At 42.2% G+C, this 19,462-nt stretch overlaps 3 protein-coding genes across 10 annotated transcripts in view; 2 read left to right on the top strand and 1 right to left on the bottom strand.

Moving 5' to 3' along the window:
* Nucleotides 1–4,182, bottom strand: part of TACC2 (transforming acidic coiled-coil containing protein 2) — a 148,818-nt gene extending 144,636 nt beyond the window's left edge. Inside the window, exon 1 of the mRNA XM_062000731.1 lies at nucleotides 3,253–4,182. Coding sequence (XP_061856715.1) covers nucleotides 3,253–4,182 — 930 coding nt within the window. The remainder of the gene's footprint in view (nucleotides 1–3,252) is intronic.
* On the top strand, nucleotides 4,117–12,239 carry NSMCE4A (NSE4 homolog A, SMC5-SMC6 complex component). The gene is made up of 11 exons (XM_010197054.2): nucleotides 4,117–4,501; nucleotides 4,681–4,761; nucleotides 5,341–5,471; nucleotides 6,498–6,649; nucleotides 7,284–7,383; nucleotides 8,734–8,824; nucleotides 9,300–9,394; nucleotides 10,161–10,209; nucleotides 10,886–10,977; nucleotides 11,537–11,628; nucleotides 12,152–12,239. The coding sequence occupies exons 1-10, from the start codon at nucleotides 4,225–4,227 to the stop codon at nucleotides 11,618–11,620; spliced, it is 1,152 nt and encodes a 383-aa protein (XP_010195356.2). The 5' UTR covers nucleotides 4,117–4,224; the 3' UTR covers nucleotides 11,621–11,628; nucleotides 12,152–12,239.
* A 760-nt stretch (nucleotides 12,240–12,999) lies between these two features.
* ATE1 (arginyltransferase 1) overlaps nucleotides 13,000–19,462 on the top strand; it is a 79,470-nt gene continuing 73,007 nt past the window's right edge. For 5 of the 8 annotated variants that reach the window (XM_062001356.1, XM_062001352.1, XM_062001351.1 and 2 more), the window contains exons 1-5: nucleotides 13,296–13,502; nucleotides 14,412–14,475; nucleotides 14,802–14,864; nucleotides 15,490–15,593; nucleotides 16,331–16,603. In XM_062001356.1, the coding sequence (XP_061857340.1) occupies nucleotides 13,400–13,502; nucleotides 14,412–14,475; nucleotides 14,802–14,864; nucleotides 15,490–15,593; nucleotides 16,331–16,603 (607 nt within the window). In that variant the 5' untranslated portion in view covers nucleotides 13,296–13,399. Of the gene's footprint in view, nucleotides 13,107–13,295; nucleotides 13,503–14,411; nucleotides 14,476–14,801; nucleotides 14,865–15,489; nucleotides 15,594–16,330; nucleotides 16,604–19,462 lie in introns of those variants that run through there. The other 3 variants (XM_062001354.1, XM_062001353.1, XM_062001350.1) reach the window with 1 other exon arrangement.

Here is a 19,462-nt window from a genome sequence, read left to right as displayed (position 1 = left end):
AACCCAATGGAAAAAATGGTAATTCACATATATTCACGTTAATTAAGATTATACTTACATCCTGACATTTGGACTCACTGGGAGGAAGAAGTCCATGACAAGGGCATGTTTGGTAGTTTTTAAAGAATCTTCCCCTATATTTGCCCTCTTTCTGAAGGCATGTGTCATAAGTCAGCTTACAGAAAGCAATGAGGTGAGGTCTGGGACATCAGAGGTGATACTGCATGTGTTGTAAATTAATTTTCAGGTAAATAATGTAATTCTTAAAACTAAGTTAGTGGCATAGGAGACAGAATCTGATGGTTGCCTGCTGCCTCTTCTGGCTTCCAGCTGTTAAACTATGTCTGCAAATCAGTTTACTGTACAGTCTGTTCATGTTTTCTGAAGAAAAGCTTTTTCACTGGGATGCCATATCACTGTGAATGGGAGGGGAATCACTGCTGTGGATTCCCTTGAATAACGCACAACATGACCTTGCTACAGCTGAGACTGGTAAGAGTTCCTCAAAACCTGTCCTATAGCTTAAACACTGGGTTTAGCCCTCATTCTTCTGCTCTTCTGTGCCTGTCACTGTGTAAGCAATCTACTGCCCACAATACTGCTACAGCACAGCTCAAAAATCATTTACTGGGTAAGTCAGTTTACAGACAAATGTAACAGCAAAAGCTGGAAATACAGGATCCAGTTGCTGCACAATTTAGGCACTTCTTCCCACTGAAAACAACAGGAGCCAAAACCCTAGAGTTGTTTTTAGATCTAAGGTAGGCCTGCAGAACATACGTGGCTACCTACTGCAGGATAATCAGTGCTGGCACAATGGCTCTGTGTCACCCTCCAGTCATGAGACAGCACACTGAGGGTTGTGCTGGCTGACACTTCCACCCCTGCAATTCTGTCCTCCTGACAAAAGATGCAGTTATACCTTTATGCTTCGTGCTCCCTGATTCAGTTTCTCCAGATGACCCAAGGTGACATGATACTTTCTTATGCTGCCTGAAAGTGCCAGTCTGTTCTCTGCAACAAGAAGATGGAATAGGAATGAGGAGTCCTGAGGACATCCACCTTCTGTCTGCCCCATAGCTGCATGGTGTGTGCTGTGACAGACTGGTCCACACTATGAGCAGCAGCAGGATTTCCTCACTCCTACCACACCCAAGTGATGTGTGTAGCTTCAGTGAAAGAAGTTTTTGTGATGAAAACTGAAAACTCAATTCAGATTAAGCTCCATTAATCTACATGAAGTGGTCTTATTTCTCATATAAACTCCTATAGGAATATGACAATATTTGAAGCAATCCTTCTGTAGGTCACAATACTTTTGTTACAAGTGAGTTTCTGTGCTGCATGGTATTTGGTTACTACCGTGCTTTGTAGTGTTTAATTTTTGGTTAATGTGGGTTGCCTCTTTTAAGGATGGCTTTTGCTACTGTATTGTATGTTTGGGACAAAGAGCAGCCTGTGGGATATTTTGTTCTTGTACCCAACGAGTAAAAGGCCCTGCTTGTCTAAGAAAGGTCAAATACAGATTTCAAGAAAGCAAGCATCATCTTCAGAAATGCAAGACTGGTGTTTGTGTAAGACTGGACACAACAAGACTTCCTCAGCAAGGTACTGAACCTTTCACCACGTACCAAACCTGTTACTACTTTGCCTCCCCTCCAGCTCAGCATTTCACATTTTGTGCTGTATTACGAAGTCTTTAGAATAGAGACTATTTCTTACTGTGTGTTTGTGTACTGCACTGTACAAAAGGCCGCAGACTTGTTTGGATCTTCTCTTGAGATTTTCTGTGTGAGAGTCCAAAAGTGTATTACTCATAACAGATCTGCAATGCAAATTGGACAGCACTCTACTAGTCACACGAAGTTTAAGAATAGAAGACTGTTCAGGAGTCCAAACCACAACTCAATAATTTTGTACTGAGAAATGAAGTATTTTAAACATATGTTTACTCAGCTCTAATGATACTGGTACTGGGAAAGGAATAGGTGAGGAGAAGCTATAAAGAAATTTCTTTTAGTCTGCAGTATAAAATGCTCACCATTAAATGACAATTTGAATACTGCTGGTATTCCAGACTTGTGATGTTTGGTTGTGGAAAACCTAAAAATACTGAAGATACATTTCCTGCTGGTAAATTAATAATACATGCTTTTACGTTTAAGTGTGCGTTAGCTGTGTTGTCTTTTGTATAAACGATGCCAGCACTCATGATTAACTAATTTAGGAGTCTACTCCATTTCAAAGCATACACTTCCTCCTTTATCTGCCAGAGCACAGATCCGTGCTTAGTGATTAACCTATACATGGTGTATGGAACCATGTATTAGAAATGTTCACTCAGGTGTATCACCTCTTTATCTATCATTTTCACCTCTTCTGCTCCTCGGATATCAGAGAAACTTATAGATTAGAGATCTGTTACCATCAGGTTCATCATTACATTTCCATTCCTTAGTTAAGGGCGAAAATTCTAGGACTCTCCTACTCAAACTTTTAAAAGCAGGTAAAAGCTGAAGACTTGCTTCATCCAAGGTAAAAAGCTGTACCTCGGACATAGGCCAGCGAAAGGAATTATTCCAAATCACTGAGTTAGGAGAATTTATTTTGGAAGGAGTCAAGGACCCCCGTGCTGAGGGAAAAACCCCTGCACTGAGGGAGTGACCTTCTGCTGACGGGAGTGACCTTGTGCTCAGAGTGTGAGTGACCCCTGTGCTGAGGGAGCGACCGTGGCCTGAGGGATTGAGTGACACTGGGCTAAGGGAGTGAGTGACCCTGCACTGAGGGGGTGAGTGACCCCTCACTGAGGGAATGAGTGGCCTCTGCACTGAGACTGAGTGACCCTGCGCTGAGGAAGTGAGCTGCCGCTGCGCTGAGGGTGAGTGACCCTGTGCTGAGGGAGAGAGTGGCTCCGCGCTGAGGGAGTGAGTGACCCCGCGCTGAGGGTGAGTGATCCTGAGCTGAAGGAGCGACTCCGCACTGAGGGTGAATGATCCTGCGCTGAGGGAGCGACCCCGCGCTGGGGTAGTGACTGGCCCCGTGCTGAGGGTGAGTGATCCCGAGCTGAGGGAGCGACCCCACGCTGAGGGAGTGAGTGGCCCTGCGCTGAGGGTGAGTGATCCCAAGCTGAGGGAGTGAGTGACCCCTCGCTGAGGTAGTGACTGGCCCCGTGCTGAGGGTGAGTGATCCCGAGCTGAGGGAGCGACCCCGCGCTGAGGTAGTGAGTGGCCCCGCGCAAAGGGTGAGTGATACCGTGCTGAAGGAGCGACCCTGCGCTGAGGTAGTGAGTAGCCCCGTGCTGAGGGTGAGTGATCCCGCGCTGAAGGAGCGACCCCACGCTGAGGGTGAGTGATCCCGCGCTGAGGGAGCGACCCCGCGCTGAGGTAGTGAGTGGCCCCGCGCAAAGGGTGAGTGATCCTGAGCTGAAGGAGCGACCCTGCGCTGAGGTAGTGAGTGGCCCTGCGCTGAGGGTGAGTGATCCCGCGCTGAAGGAGCGACCCCACGCTGAGGGTGAGTGATCCCGCGCTGAAGGAGCGACCCCACGCTGAGGGTGAGTGATCCCGCGCTGAGGGAGCGATCCCGCGCTGAGGTAGTGACTGGCCCTGCGCTGAGGGAGCGACCCCGCGCTGAGGTAGTGACTGGCCCTGCGCTGAGGGTGAGTGATACCGCGCTGAGGGAGCGATCCCGCGCTGAGGTAGTGACTGGCCCTGCGCTGAGGGTGAGTGATCCCGAGCTGAAGGAGCGACCCCGCGCTGAGGGTGAGTGATCCCGCGCTGAGGGAGCGACCCCGCGCTGAGGTAGTGAGTGGCCCTGCGCTGAGGGTGAGTGATCCCGCGCTGAGGGAGCGACCCCGCGCTGAGGTAGTGAGTGGCCCTGCGCTGAGGGTGAGTGATCCCGCGCTGAAGGAGCGTCCCCGCGCTGAGGGAGTGACTCCGCCGGCTCGCGCAACGACAGCTCCGTCTCCCGCCACTGCAGCGACCTCACGAGGCGGCTGAGGCAGCAGCGGCAGCAGCGCGCGCTACCACACCGGTCGCGGCGCCCTAGACCTGGCTCCGCCCCTCTGCCCTCTCCCCGCCCCCTGCGAGGGTTTGACCCTCTCGGGCTGCCATTGGGACCGGAAGCGATATCTCCGCTCCTCTCGCGGACCGGGCTGGGCTGCCCGGGCGGCGGGCTCCTGCGCATCTTCCACATCTTCCGCGGCGGTTGTGGAAGGGCCAAGCGGCCATGTCGGAAGCGAATGGAAGCGGTGATTTCGCCTTGTCGCCGAGCTCAGGCTCGAGCCGGGGCGCGGAGCGAGGTCGCCTCTCGCAGCCGTCCACTTCGCGGAACGGCGCCGTGCCCAAGCGCAAGCCGACGCGGGTACCGAGCAGCCCGCACCTTCACGCCACCGAGGAGGAAGAGGAGCTGGAGGCAGTGGGCGAGCAGCTTCCGGCCGCCGACGATGAGCACAGGAGGAGAGTGATCCGGCATCAGTACCGGGAGCTCATCAGCAGCGTGCAGCGTAAGCCCGGGGTGCGGTTCCCTGCGGAGCGGGCCACCTGCGACTCTGCTGCCGCGGGGATGCTTCTTTGTGCCGGGGAAATGGCCATGGGAACGAGGCAGTCATTTAGTTGTGTACGATGGGCTGTGAAACGACTATTTTTGATTCAGAGAGCTTGCATTTGTGTCTCATTTCTCCAGAAAATCATGAGGATATGCTGAGTTCAAAAAGCAACAGACTCACAGAAGCTTTGGAAGAAGCCAACAAACTGTTCAGTGGAGGTAAAACAAATTCTGTGGTGCTTGTTAGAAGTGTTTGCTGGACAGATGGCCAAGTGTGATGCTGCCTTATAAACAAAAAAAGAGCAAGAGAATGAAATTGAGGCCAAAGTACAAGTATAACTTGAAATAGATATGCTTAATTAAGAGGAATTGTTGGGAAAAGTTGATATGAGAAAAGAAATATCATTAATTCAGTGTTTATTTGCACTTAAAAATACTTTTTGCTTTATCTTGACTATGTAGACAATATATGTAGGTAGTATTTGTAAAAGATATCAACGTGGAGGGGTTCATTTCACTTTGAAAGACTGAAAAGAGGTTAATGGAAAATGTATTGTATTCTCTAAGATAATGTGTTATTTTTCTATGCTTGCCTTTGTCAATGACATCCTGTCCTTTTCACTCTCCTTTTTTATTAGAAAACACAAGTAATCTTGGGATGATATAAGTCAGTGTGTTGGAGGTCATTGCAGTAAGATGATTTACATAGCTCCATATCCAGGATAGCCTGGGTGTGAGATTTTGTTATTATGTTTTTGAGAGTTTCATATTATGAACATAAAAACTTTTCTGTAACAGTTTCCTGTGCACGAGAGGCTGCCCTGGATGCCCAGTTTCTTGTTTTAGCATCCAATCTAGGAAAGGAGAAGGCCAATGAGTTGCACTCTGAGATGACAACGTTTGATTCAGTAGCATTTGCAGAAGACTTGGTAAGTTGCAGGCTCTGAATTTAGCAACACTTTTGCTAGAGATTTGCCCTTTTTGTAACAGAATCATAACATAAAAGCCTCAGATTGTCAGGCAGTACCTGACAGTTCTGATGAAATTTAACAGTCTTCTTATTAATTCCTTCTCTTAACTTTCTGGTTAGTGTTGTTAATTGTTCTGAACTAAACATTTCCAGTATGTGTCGGCAAAAGTCTCACTGAAAATGTTGACAGCCTCCCCCAGTGTTGCATTGCTGCTCCTTTATCACAGTTCAGTGTGTTTGTGTTCTTAGGGTAGTCCTGTGCACTTTAATACCCCAGTTTATAGCTTCCAGGTAGTGAAGTAGTGTATGTAATGTGAAGTCCTGTACACTGCTTCATATGTTTTGGGATTGAGTTCTCAAGGCCATATGTCACAGTAATGAAATGAGACTTTGGATTACTGCTGTGCTTTTATACTTGACATATTTGTCTGTATTGTGACTGGGTGGAAGAATCACTTCAGAACAACTTTGAAGACTATTTTCTTCGTATGTTATGACAGATAAATGAAGAGTCTTAGTCTTTAGTCAAGTCTAGAGCTCTGCAGTATAAAGCTCCATTAAATTAAATTCTTTTATTGATGTTTTTCCTGGGGCAGTCTGGATTGGTGCATGCAAGATTGGGCCAAATAAGTTGGTTTATGGTATTTGAGGAGCTAGGCTTCCTGGGAGTGTGTGGTATTTGGAAACTATGAGGCATCTTAGTGTAATGTAAGTAATGCCTTGTTACTTCAGACATTGTTGAAATTGTATTGAAATACAGGCAGTTGTATTTAACTCTTTTATTTTACATTGCTTCCCAATGCTTGCTGAAGACTTGCTAAGTGTTTTTCCATTTTCACAGTGTCTTCAGGAAAGTCAAGGTTCTTATGCAGTGGTATTAAATATTAATGTAGAAGGACAATGCCACAATACAGTATTTCACCATTAATGTATCTGCTGGTCTTTCTCTAAGGGAATTTTCACTGCAGCTTTTTTCCTTTTGTAGCTAACATTCATGGGGATAAATCGTATTGAAATAGACGAAAACGACAGTGATTCTGAAAGCACTTCAGGTGGCTATTTACCTACTAGTGCATGGCAAAAACTGGGAGAAGAAGCAGAAAAGTACTTCAGGAGAGCACCTTCTTTTCATTACATGTAAGTTTTTATCTGAGGAAAGAGTATATACTGCAGCAGAAGCTAATGGCCTTAGTTGATTCCTGTTTTTAATGCCCAGGCTTGAATAGAGTTTGATCTCCGGTCACAGAGTGTCAACAAAAACATCCCTGTGGTCTCTGTTTTTATGGTACATTGAACTCCTTGTTTCCAAAGTATTTCACAATATTTTTCTCTTTGGTTTTGATTTGTCTTGGCTACAAAATAATATCACTTCTATCTAGTAGATACAGTGAGGTGTGTTCTCGATTTACCTGTTTTAGATGGAAAACTGATAAATATTGTATGGAGAGAGTGTTCAGGCAGAGAAGTTTGTAAGAAATTCAAATGGAGGTATTGGAGGATATGAACAAGACACTCTTTCAGTTCTTAAGTAGTTTTAGGAAAAGTAGATTAAAAGTTTCCAGTTTAAAAAAGAAAAATTTGTAACAGTGACATCAAGTTTTTTACATTTATTGATAGTTCTGTTTACAGAAATCTCTAAATGTGACAAGGCTTTAGTTTCAGATATTGGTCACTACTTTGCAGTGTTGTCAGGAGATGAACTGTATGCTAAGGCATCTATGTACCAATGTAAAACATATTTCCATATATATCTCCTTTTTATTTTGATTAGGTTGGGATCTTTCAAGTCTGATCCTCCTGTACCAAGGCAGCGGATTGAGAGGCAGAAAAAGGCTCCAGGTGGAGAACAAAAAAGAGCAATGCCTGCTCAGGTCTGTGAAGTGTTATCTTTACTAATGATTTGTTATGGTAGTTATTACAAGTGACTTTTAAATCCTTCTGTTGATGTTGGTTTGGGTTTTGTAGTTACGAGGTGTGAATAACTAAGGGATTCAGGCTTCATTATTAGGCTTCTTGATTTGTTTTGTGTAGACCATGGTATTTCACTGAGTGGAAAGAAACACTTGCTGATTTGAAGTTCAAAAGTAGGACTGTTATTCAAATTGAAGTTATACTTATTGCTTTGAAAGGAAACAAATAGGAGTTGAAAACAGGCTAATGGAAGTAAGTTTATTTATTTAAGAAGTGTCTAGTGGTAAGTGGCATTTGCACAGAAATGCAGGTACCAAAAGTAATTAGCTTATTTAACCACTATTTTCCTGCTTTCTGTTTTCCTGTTCCTTCTGGCTTACTCTGGGAGAAAGGCAAAAATCTAGAATGCTTACAGAGAGACTTATATTTGAAACTTCAAAAAAACCCCCGTGCTGTTACAGGGAACCTCTGGCTGACAATGCCAGTACATAGAAGCAAAAATGTTGAGTGTGTCATTTTAAATATACAGCCTTGTGTCATAATAATCCAAACAGTGACAGAAGTGATTCTGATCCAGTTTGTACAGGAAAGAGGAGGAACTGGAGAGTTTGAGAGAGTTGCTTCCAGAACTGAGTGCCTGTTTTTTGTGGTTTGCGTAGGTAAACACCGATGGTCAGCATCTATGTTGATTTGTGTTAGATGTGTACTTAGGCGTGGAAGTTTCATTGCAAGGTGGTCAAAGTGTTAGCTCACAGGATCAGTAAGCAAGTTACTGAAGGTTGTACTTGAAAAGTGAATTTGGTACTCTGTGGGTTACAGTACTTGAAGGACTATTTCAAGTGCCCTCCTTTACAGATAGTGAACAAATCTGTAAAGTCACCATAATTGTGTCCTTTGACCGTGTCAAGCTTTGTGCCATGATGTTTCTTAAAAGTAAACTTAGGTGCCTCTTCTGTAAAAAAGGTTTAAAGATCTTAATGAATTACCCTTCTATGCTTACACACAAACTTCTTCAGTAAAATCACACACAATGTACTACGAGGGGTAACCCAATTCCACAGAACTCTTGGAAAGTAAGCATAGACCTGTGGCCTTTCAGTTTGATATTGTACGATGGTAATTAATTCCTAAAGCACTTTGTAAATTGTCTCATGCTTGCATGTGTGTGTGTCAAGTGTGTCTGACTCTGTGTGTGTGGCATAGAGAGAAAAATACTGTCTTTTTGTTGTGTGTTCATAAAGGGCCCTTTTCATCTTCTTGTTTTACAACAGTGGTTATTTCAGGTGAAGCTATGTTTCTTTTTTTTCCAGTTAAAAAAAATGGAGGAGTCTCACCAGGAAGCTACAGAAAAAGAAGTAGAGAGGATCTTGGGATTATTGCAAACTCACTTTAAAAACGATCGTAAGTATGATTCACTTCAGCTTTCACAACTTTAATTTTCACAAAATGACTGTTCTTAATCTTCTACAGTTAAGAATGGTTACATTATGGAAACAAAAGTAGGGGGAGTTTGAGAAGCAGAAAACTTGATATAGAAGGATGTATACTGACCAGGCATTTTTATGAACACTGATCAGTTGCTGTTTGATTGCAAAGCAAGTGAAAATGCTGCTCTCTCATTCTAGAGCATGCTGTTTTTGAGAAGGCAGGCAGATAGTCGTTGCATAACATGCCTGTAGCAAAAGATGGGAGAAAATAATATTCTCTCCAAACTTTGTTTTTTTCTGCAGTCAACTGAGAATTCAGGATTGTAACTAGATTGACATAAACATTCAGTTAGTTTTTAAAAGGAGCACTGACTTTCTTAGGTTTCTGCTTGTATTTGTCCCTGCATACCTGGTAGTTTTCTTTAACAAACCTAATTTTTCATCTCTAGCCAGTACACCTATTTCCTTCTTCGATCTGGTGATCGATCCAAATTCTTTTGCCCGCACTGTGGAAAACATCTTTCATGTTTCCTTCATTATAAGGGTAAGGCATTAACATGTTCTGGAAATATTGTAGATCCTGGAATTATCTAGAAATACCAATTTGTTGAACTTTATGGCTTCACTTTTAAAGGATTAGGATTTAACTATTAGGGATCCTAATTGGTTTTCTACAGCCTGGGATATTTTGGTAATTGAATAAAAAACCCCAGAGTTGTTAGACTATTTTTTTAAATGTGATATTTCTCTTGTCACTATTATTTTGTTAGTAATATTTTTGTTGTCAATGCACATCTCAAAAAGGAATTCTAGTATATGTTATTCTTGATTATAGAAGAACAGTCAGAGTATGGAAGAGTTATTGAGGTTGTAGGAAAGTATGTCAGTGCAGTGTTTTATTTTCATTTTGAATCTCTAGAATTGCACTTTACTGTGTACCATGTCTAATAAATGAATTTGAGAAAAGAGAGAAACTGACAAACATATTGTGGCTAAACTCAGGTTTATAACAAATAATGATGTCATTATAAAGAGTTAATTCAGGTATTTTTAATGCATAATAATGATTTTCAAGAAACTAATCTTTAATAATACAGCAGTTACCAGGTGTCTTATATCAGCTGTGCTATTTAGGAATCAATACTGCATTTAAACATTACTTTCTTGCTTGGTTTGCAACTTAAGATTCTTTATCAATCTATATACCTGTTCATGATTGTGTAATATGTTAATTTAAATGATGAAATCTCAGTGCATATCCTGATTTGATAGCTCTAATTTATGAAACTTTAAATCCTCCTCTCTTTTAGGATGGTTTTGCAAGATTAAAGCTGGATGACGATAAATTGCCAATAATAGGTAAAATCTAGCTTTGAAAGACTATAACTGCTTTTTGTTACAACATTGAAAAGTAGCTAGGCCTTCTGTGTTCACAAAGTTTTAGCTGAAAAATTTGAAGATATGTAGTGAATGTAATTAAAAGCATGAAGAGATTAACAAGAGGAGTGGAAAGGATTGAGTCTCTTTAAACGCCAAAGTATGAAAAAAGGCCGTTATGCTGATTAAGGCAAATTAATTCTCCCTAGAGAAAGAAAAGGTTATTGCTTTCCCTTTTAAGTGATGGTTTGGCTAGTAAGTATATGAACATTGTTATGGTTTGCTGTTAAAAGATTATTGTGTGCAAGAAGTGTCTTTTGTCTGAGTTGGGAAGTGCTGCAGCTTCAGAACAGCTGAAAAGGCAATACCATTCTACAGAGTCTTTGGCTTTCATTCCCACAGGATATATCAATGAGAGTAAGACTTTGGTGGGATTTCATAAGGGATTAAAAATTTAGGTCCTTCTGGGATTCTGAGAAATGTGAGTTTGTAAATTTTAAGGAGGTAGAACTAAAGACATTTCTTAAGTCAACGGCACAGGCTACATACAGAGACTCGCTTAGCGGAGTGTGCATACTCAATGTGCTTTTTGTGAAGCTGCTTTGCCTCTGAAGGAACTTCAAGTGTTAAGACTATCAAAATATTGTATTTTGAACAGAGCCTTGTAAAGACAACAGGGGAAGGGAGGACGACCATAGGTCGCAGGCACGGAAACAGGTTGTCATATCTCTGAGCTATCAGGAATGGAAGGTACAGTAGACAACATGTGGGATTTTTGTATCAATCTTTTCCTTTGAGGTGTAAGAATGCATCTGAGAGCTGGACTGTTGTGGACTTGGATGGGGATGGGTGTTCCTGTATATATTATCACTACATTCAATTTTATGGATTCTCAAACAATCACAAATCTAATCAATGCTTTTAACTGCAAGAAAACTGAGAACTGAAGTAGCAATTCATCTCTGATCCCTTTAGTCAGTTTAAGTGCTTTAAGTTGTGGAGTGACTTCCCTTTATTGTTTTGTGTGAGAACTGCAGAAATAGGGAGTCTGTTTCTTCCCTTTTATATGATAATTATATGGAAGTTCTCCATACAGTGTCCTCATTGTTTCTAATAAGGCTTGTACAAAAAGTGGGTTTTTAGCACACAGAACTCTTCTCCTGTGTACTTCACTCAGAAGGTGCAGATCAAAGTAATTTGTAACGGTATTTTAGTATGAGAAACTTTATTACTTACCTGGTGGTAACTGCAATTGAATTGAAATAGTTTGGCTCTTGTAACTTACACACTCTTTGTCTTCTCTAACCAGGAGATTGTAGAAACATATGAAATAACAGAACCCATGATTACTCCTCCGTGTCGTAGAGATGAAGATGAAATGGAGATACCTTAATTCCTCACGTAAGTTCTTTTAATAAATCAAACTAAATAAGGATACGTGAGTTTGTTGTGCACGTGGCAAAACTGCAGGGAAACTACCTGTAACTTAAAAAGGTAGAAAAACTATCAGGGTAGCTATGTAACATCTGGAACATTTCCATGAAGAGATCAAGAACATAGAACAAATTGCAGTCGAGTCTTCTACATAGTAGTTGACTGAAAAAAAAGCCCAACTTTATTTTTGCGTTTGGTGGTCAGTTGAGTGATAAACACACGTTAGTTTTTGGAACTTTATATTTGCACTTGAAATGTGATGTTGGAAAGAGCTGTAGCTCAGTTTTGTGTTTTAAACCTACTGAGAGCTGATGTTGTTAACAGGGTCTGAAAAAGGATTTAGGGAAGCAGGAAGGCAAGACAGCCAGATTCCTTCTAAAATTCCTTTAAATGAACAGATTGAATTCTTCTATTGTCATAGTTGTTTGATAAGTTTCAAATCTTAATGCATATTTTCTTATTGCCTTCTCTTTTATTCTTTTCCCCTTAGGTGCCTTACAGAAAATATTTTTAAATGTTTCTTTTCAGAAAAGATTTTGTATGTATATATTGTTAAATTAAATTTATTTTTGTTGGAATATCTTGACACTTTATATGAGCTGTTTTGTTTATACTTGTCACATAGTTCTTACTACATACTTCATTTATTATGGCTTAGTTTACTACTTTCTGTGTGACAGGAAACTTTATATAAGCTTTATTAAAAGGAAAATGCTATCTTCTTCCTTTCATCCTTTATCTCCCCAAAAGCAGCCTGCAAGTGGTTAACCACCTCTGCTGTGATAAGTCTTATTATCTTGAGTGCTGCAACAGAAATTGGTATTGTATTTTTAGTCTTCTCTTCTGGAAGTCACGTTTTGAGTTTGGGAACTGGGTATTGATAACAGATGAAAACTCCTCCCTACACACAGATGGGCTTGGGGGAAAAAGTATTGGTTCTGTGTCTTAGGCAGGAGAGCTGTACCAGGCCACGGCATCATTCAAAACACAAAAAAATATGTCTCCATCTCCAGAAAATGCACTTTGGAGGACCACTGTCCAGAGCTGGAGTTTTTAGGGTTTCCTGTTGTCATTACGCAGAGTGTCTGATCAAGCAGCCCACGTAGAAAGTACTAATTGCTCTACTGGCACCACTGTTCGAGCTTGTTTCTGGGGCGTCATAAAACGCGGTCAGGTTGCGAGGGTATCTGAAACCACGACTGGATCATTTTGGTCAAAAGCTGAGGCGAGGCGTTCGTGGAACTGCAGCAGCTGGGAGGCGGCGCCGGGCGGCCCGGCCGAGCCCGGCCTGCAGCGCTGCGGGCGGCAGCCGCGTGTGGCGCCGCGGAGCGGGGCCGCCGCAGGGCCGCCGGGCGCCATGCCTGCCGCCGTGGTGGAGTACAAGGGCTGGAAGGAAGGCTACCGCTGCGGCTACTGCGCCTCGGAGCGGGGAAAGGTCTCTGCCGGTAAGCGGGAGAGACGGGCCGGGGCTTGAGCGGGCTCTGGGGGTGAGAGCCGCGCCCGGGGGCGGGGGAGCGCGGTCGCCCTCACTAAAGATGGAGGAGCTCGTCGGGGCGCGTGGGGAAGCTGCGGCAGCTGCCCACGGTAAACATGGTGGTACCGCCGTTTCCTGTGCACGCCGCCGGTGCCCTGCCCCTAGTAAAGATGGTGGGCACGGCTGTTTCCGGGCGGCCCGGGCTGCCGTGCCGGGCGGCGGGCACGGTGCTGTCTTGAGTCCGGCGGCGGGTCAGCGGGGGAGATGGCGGCGGCCGGCAGCTCTCACAGCATCGTCGAGTACTTCGGCGGAGAGAGTGGCTACCACTGCGGCTACTGCAAGAACGAAACCGGCAACCTCTCCCACGGTGCGGCCCGAGGGCAGGGCGGGCAGAGGGGAACCGAGAGCGGGCCGGGCCGCCGGAGAACGGGGCGGCGGTTCGAGGCTCTGGGGCAGCCGGTGCCGGCAGCGCTGAGGCCGAGGGCAGCCGGTGAAGCCGGCGGTTTGGCAGCAGCCTCTGCCCTTGCAGCGTCTTCCCTCCCGGGAGCGGGCAGCTGCTTTTCTCTCTGGAAAGTGCCCTGAAACGCCTTTCTCTGGGCATCCCGGGGCACGCGGAGCGGGACGGGGCCGCCGGAGGCCCAGGGAGCGCCAGGAAACAGCCCGATGGTTTTATAGGAGTAGTTCTATCTAAAATAACGGGATTAACCCCTAGATAAGAGTGTGTCTGCCTGGCACGGCTCCAGGGCTGTAAAGCTGTGGCTAGACTACTTTCCCTTAGGCCAGCTTAACGTGAAGTAGACTATATTTGTTTCCTTCACGAAGAGGTGACAGTCGATGAGCAGGGTTCAGCCCGAGGTGACAGTCCCTCCGTGGCCAACCGGGCAGTTGGTCCCTGAGAATGGTCTGATCAGCTTCAGCACCTCTTGAAAGAGATCTTTTGACCCACCGTTTCCAAATGATTTTAACAAAATTAAGGAGCGATTTGATGTTATGTTGGTGATGGATTTCTAGGAAAGCGAGCGGATGGAGAGTTAAACTTTTAACGTGTACAGTGAGAGCAATATAGCTGCATCCAAGATTTATGTTGGTTTGGGGTTTTTTTACACTTATGCAGGTGTAGCAATTAGTGTCATAAGAGATTTATGAATATACCAAGTGTTTGACAGACAGCTCTTTGAAAGTCACCATTAACTACTTGGATTATAGCAGTATTTCTGTAAAACTTGTATTTTAAAGCATAACTGTGGTCAGCCAAGTGCTTTATTCTTTGTTTCAGGTATGTGGGCACATTCAATGACAGTTCAAGATTACCAGGATCTCATAGACAGAGGATGGCGAAGGTAAATTTAAAAAGAAAACACAAAGCTGTATTATCAGTTTAGATAGGATCTAGAATTCAGATTAAAAATGAAGGCCTGTGAAAACAATTTCCATAAATAATGAAAATAGAACTGCTAGGCCAGTGCTCTGCAACTCTTTTTGACATGACACTGTCAAGCAGTAAAATTCATTTCTTTTACAAGGATGGTATGTTGATATGGCAGCAAAAGGCTGAAGAAATGGCTTCACTTGTTACTCATCGTGTAACATTTTGGTGTTGTTTTAACAGAAAAGGTTGGTGTTGTATTTATTTTGTCATGTAATATGTATTTATTGTTACTTTTAGAAGTGGAAAATATGTCTACAAACCTATCATGAATCAAACATGTTGTCCTCAATACACAATAAGGTAAGGAGCTCAGAATACACTCATGTTAAGTGATTTGGCTGTTTCGAATACACTCAACTACTTATGTTTTAATAGATAATACCTGAAAACTTGGTCTGCTTTTGATGATACTTTGAGTAGTACATGTATACTCTTGGGTTTGTGCATCAGCAGCTCTGTGATGTTTTCCTGTGATGTTTACTAAGTGTGTACCCTTGCCTTTTGCTTCTGGCTTACAATCTAAAACAAGAGCACTCTCTTGCTCACTGTTTGCAGGTGACCTGGTATATCTGTACCCCACAATCCCTGCTTTAGTAGCCCAAATAAGAAAGGCTGTCAGTTGAATAGATATGAGTAATTTGAGATATACTTTTCCAGTGTTAGTAGTTGGTATCAATGCTGATTCTGTGAGATGGCTGCCACAGAAGTGAAATATCGTAGTATATTAGCCTCCTTCCATCAGGCAACATAATTTTATTAACTCAAAAGCTAACTTTAATAAAATATTTGAATTAAAATATAGGGAAACTTAAGAAATAATTAGAAAGTACATAGACTCTGTCGTTTTTTTTTAAAGTCGTTCCTTAACATTTTGTTCTGAAACACTCTTTCACAAAAGAAACAGTCATCGTTTTTTCTCCTTAAGGTGCCAGGCTTTGCATTTTCAGACCTCCAAATCTCACAAGAAAGTTCTGAAGAAAATGTTGAAATTTATTTCCCAAGGAGATGTTGTGAAAGTAGCGAGTGAAGGTAAGGAAAAAAAAGCAGCACTGTTGTTTGAAAGGAGGATCAAGTACCTACTGAGTGATTAAATGGTTAATTGGCTTTGATTTTTGTGTGTAGACAGTTTCATAGAGGTCTGGGTAGGTTGTGTCTTTACAGTGTGTTTGGAATCAAGAGGACTGTGTGCTGCTGACTCACTCTTTTTCATAGATTACCTTGTTTTCTTTTTCATCTCTGGGCACATGCGTACTTCCTAGCTGGGTGCTGTAGAGATGTAGGCACTGTTTTTACCTCTCATAAAACTGATAATCTGAAGAGGACTAAACAGGACAGTGGGTGGCAGAGAAAAGGAAGAGCAAGCAGGGAAAGGAGGATTTTTCTTCCAGGTGATTGAGCTGTCACACCCAGTTTATCCAACACCACGATCAGCTGTTCTCAGCAGTGGTGAAACTTGTGTTCATTCTGATTCATTATAATTTGCCTCTTTTGTGTATGCTAGGTTTTTTGGTCTTTCTGTTAAAAGCATCATCTGACTGCCCCATTTTAGTGAATAAAATAAAGCTTCTCATAAGTGAATTTGTGCTAGTAATTCAGGGTCATAAAGGAAGCTTTCTGCTTTCAGACTACTGTAAGCGATCTCTATCTATTGGAAAACTGTTGTATAAGTGGAAAAGAGTTAACTAAATATTAAAGTTAATTGTACAGAATGTGAGCTGCAGTTATACAGAGAAAAAGTCACTCATATAATTTCTAATTACTTACAGAAGAGCCTATGGATTCCCATATAGAGGATGCAGTCGCCTGTGATTTTGCATACAAAAGTGAATCTCGGGTCAGTCAGTCTGAACTGACTCCCTTGAATGTGGATCACACTGAGAGGGTGGAGAATGAAGATAAGGACACAGGAGAAATAAAAGAAGAGGTGAATGCGCAGCAGGTGGAATCGGGTTCTCTTCAGATATGTGCAGATAAAGGTGCACCAGCCCCTGGTGAACCGTCACAGTCGGCTAAAATTGTTCATGCACCACCCAAGCCAGGTAGCCACACTTCTGAATGTACTTTCATGATTTTGTGTGTTGTTGCTTTTTATCTTGCTTAGTAAATCAATAATTGTTTCTTTTTTATTCCCTATACCTGTCTCAATTTATGAGATTATAGTGTATAAATTGAGATATACTTTATGTTACTTGCTTTCTTACTGTTTTCCTGAAAATTCCATTGATTTTTGTTACAGGAATTTTTGTTGAAGTAATTTCTTAGAATTTTTAGTTATTGAGTCAGATTATTTAGATTGCAGTCAGATGGGTCAAGGTCCAGTTTCAACTGGTCAAGGGACCAGTTTGGGATACTTTTGTGTGCAGAATAAAATGATGACTGCACCACTTCCCTGGACAGCCTGTTCCAATGCTTGAAAACCCTTTTAGGGAAAAACTAATCTACAATCTAAATCTCCCCTGGTGCAACTTGAGGCCATTTCGTCTTGTCTTGTAACTTGTTACTTGAGAAGAGACTGACACCCACTTTGCTACAACCTCTTGCAGGTTGTTGGAGTGAGGAGGTCTTCCTCAGCCTTCTTTGCAAGGATAAATGTATATCTATCTTTCTTCTGTAGGATGCAGTGACTCAGGCTGTATGTACTTTGAGATGTGGTTCTTTAGAATATGTCAAGTTGAAAGGGCCCCATAAAGATCGTTGTGTCCAGCTCCCTAAGCTGGACTTCCTTGTTTGTGCAGGACTGATTGCTGGATACAGCTCTGACTGGTGCTGCTTGTGCAGCATCGAGAAACGAAGAAAAGCACTCTAAGGGGGTTGGTTTTACTTTTCTTAATTTCTGTAGTCCATCTTGTAATACAAATTGTGGTGTTTATACCCTGTGAATGACTTAAGCCTATAGTTTTCCTGCTCTCATAGATGGTTTGCAACAGATCCAACTGGCATTGGAAATATGTTCAATGTTGTTGTTACTTTGGAGACTTAAATTGTATAGCTTTTTGTTGATTTAAAAAAAAAAAAGTACAGATTCTTGTGGTCTTCTATAAAGCTCTAGGTGAGCTTTTTCATCTGTTGGGGAGCTTTTCCTGGTTTAGATTTTGGCCAGCTTTAAATTAGAAAAGCAACATCACCAGAGGGTGCAAAAGATGTAGTAATTTATCCTTTTTGTGTTGCACTTCCTTACAGAAATATTAAGTTCACAGCAATAAGTATGTACAAGAAGTAAAGCAATCTCCCTTATGTCACTGCTGAGGCATTTATACAGTGCTTCAATTCTCATGTGCCAAAACCTGAAGGTAAACAGTTTTGTGTGAAAGAACATGGAATATTGATGTCTTTTAAAAACAGAATATTAATAATTTGTAATAGTAATTTTAATAGTATGGTCACTCTTCTCAATATGGACCCTATCCCTCAGTCAAGCTTTTTTATCATCATTGTAAAGATTTCCAAAATTCTGCCTTGGGGCTGAATTTAAACAAAGCATCTTTTACCCTAAAAAAGGATGATCTTGTTGTCAGTCCTCTGAGCGATCCTTATCGTGAGATAGCTGTTATGCTACCACTTGCTGTGGCACAAGAGCCTGGAATCTGTCTGCTTAAAGTGTTAAGCTTCTCCTGTAGCTTCTTGTGACAGGGCAGACAGTATGTCACAGCTGTTGGATGATCCTCTGTGGGATGTAATCACACCCAGGAGTCCTTGAGGGTCCCCAAGGGGAAAAAACTATGCTGGGAACTACTTCTACTAGGATGTATCTTCAGAGTGCTGTGGGCTGCTTCTGCTATGGCTTCTCTTGTGTCCTGGCTGTATTCTTGTGGGACATGTGGGTGATTTCTGGAAGGAAGATGGAAAGGGTTGAATGGATTATTGCCAGAATAATTGATTTGACCAACAACGTGCACTGGAAAAGAGGGCTCTCTGTGGCCCAGTGGTCGCAGATGAGACAGCCTTGTCTGGCAGATCACGTTTCCAGTTTTGCATAACCTCTACAGAGACCTGTTCAGAAAAATTGTCTGAATGGCAGTTATGCAGTACATGATGAGTTAAGTTAGTTAAAATCCTACTGGAGACTGGATGCTTTAGAGTGTCTGCACATGCTGGGGACATCATACTAATTCTTAATTTCACTCACCTGTTACATGTTGTGCCAATATTTATGAGAACTTCAGACACTTTTTTTCCCTTCACAAAGATTTTTGTCTCCTTCTATAGAGCATCTGATTTCAAGTAAAATGATGTTGTTTTTTCCTCAGTGGACACTCATTCCAATTGGATCAGGTTTTCATCAGCTAAACAAGCACTTTTGCATCTAAACAAAAAGGAAAGCTTTCAGCAATGCTTGACTAGAAAACCAGTTGTACTGCACGGGAGCAGGACTGTTACACGTTCCTGGAAAACTCTTCCAGAACTTTTAAGACTGTATTGTATAGTTTGATTTTATAAAATGCAGTCTAAACTTTTCTAGCCTTCACAGTTTATGTAATTTTTATTTGTGAGGCAGATTTTCAAAACATTTTTGTTTTAAAATGAATTCATGATAAGCTTTGGGTGAGGTAAACTGGAGTTTGGAAGCAAACTAAGTGGATACTGACAGCAGATGGCAGCCTTAGGTAAATTATTAGTGTAAACCTGCCATCATTTTGAAAAAACTGAGATATGGTTTTCAATTATGTTAAGAATAACCTTGGGTAAAACTAGAAATATTGAAAATGCAAATAAAACAAGCTTTGAAACTTTGTACTTCTATAGAAGGGAAGTAGACATTGGTGTGATTCTTTCTTTCGGTTCTTAAATGAAATAGAAAAGTAAAGAAGAAATGCATTAGGAAGTTTATTTAGTTCATTCTTTTTTTAAGGGTAGGTGATGTCACAGGTCAAATTCAGTTTGAAACTTTCCAGATGGAA

Source organism: Colius striatus, chromosome 8, assembly GCF_028858725.1.
Source record: "Colius striatus isolate bColStr4 chromosome 8, bColStr4.1.hap1, whole genome shotgun sequence".
Taxonomy (NCBI): domain Eukaryota; kingdom Metazoa; phylum Chordata; class Aves; order Coliiformes; family Coliidae; genus Colius; species Colius striatus.
This window is presented reverse-complemented; position numbering and strand designations above follow the sequence as displayed.

What these genes read in the sequence shown, in the direction of transcription:
- NSMCE4A (XM_010197054.2), top strand. Translation starts at nt 4,225, where the DNA reads ATGTCGGAAGCGAATGGAAGCGGTGATTTCGCCTTGTCGCCGAGCTCA. An exon ending in GCACCTTCTTTTCATTACAT is followed by an intron (nt 6,650 to 7,283) that starts GTAAGTTTTTAT and finishes TATTTTGATTAG; the next exon opens with GTTGGGATCTTTCAAGTCTG. An exon ending in AACTCACTTTAAAAACGATC is followed by an intron (nt 8,825 to 9,299) that starts GTAAGTATGATT and finishes TTTCATCTCTAG; the next exon opens with CCAGTACACCTATTTCCTTC.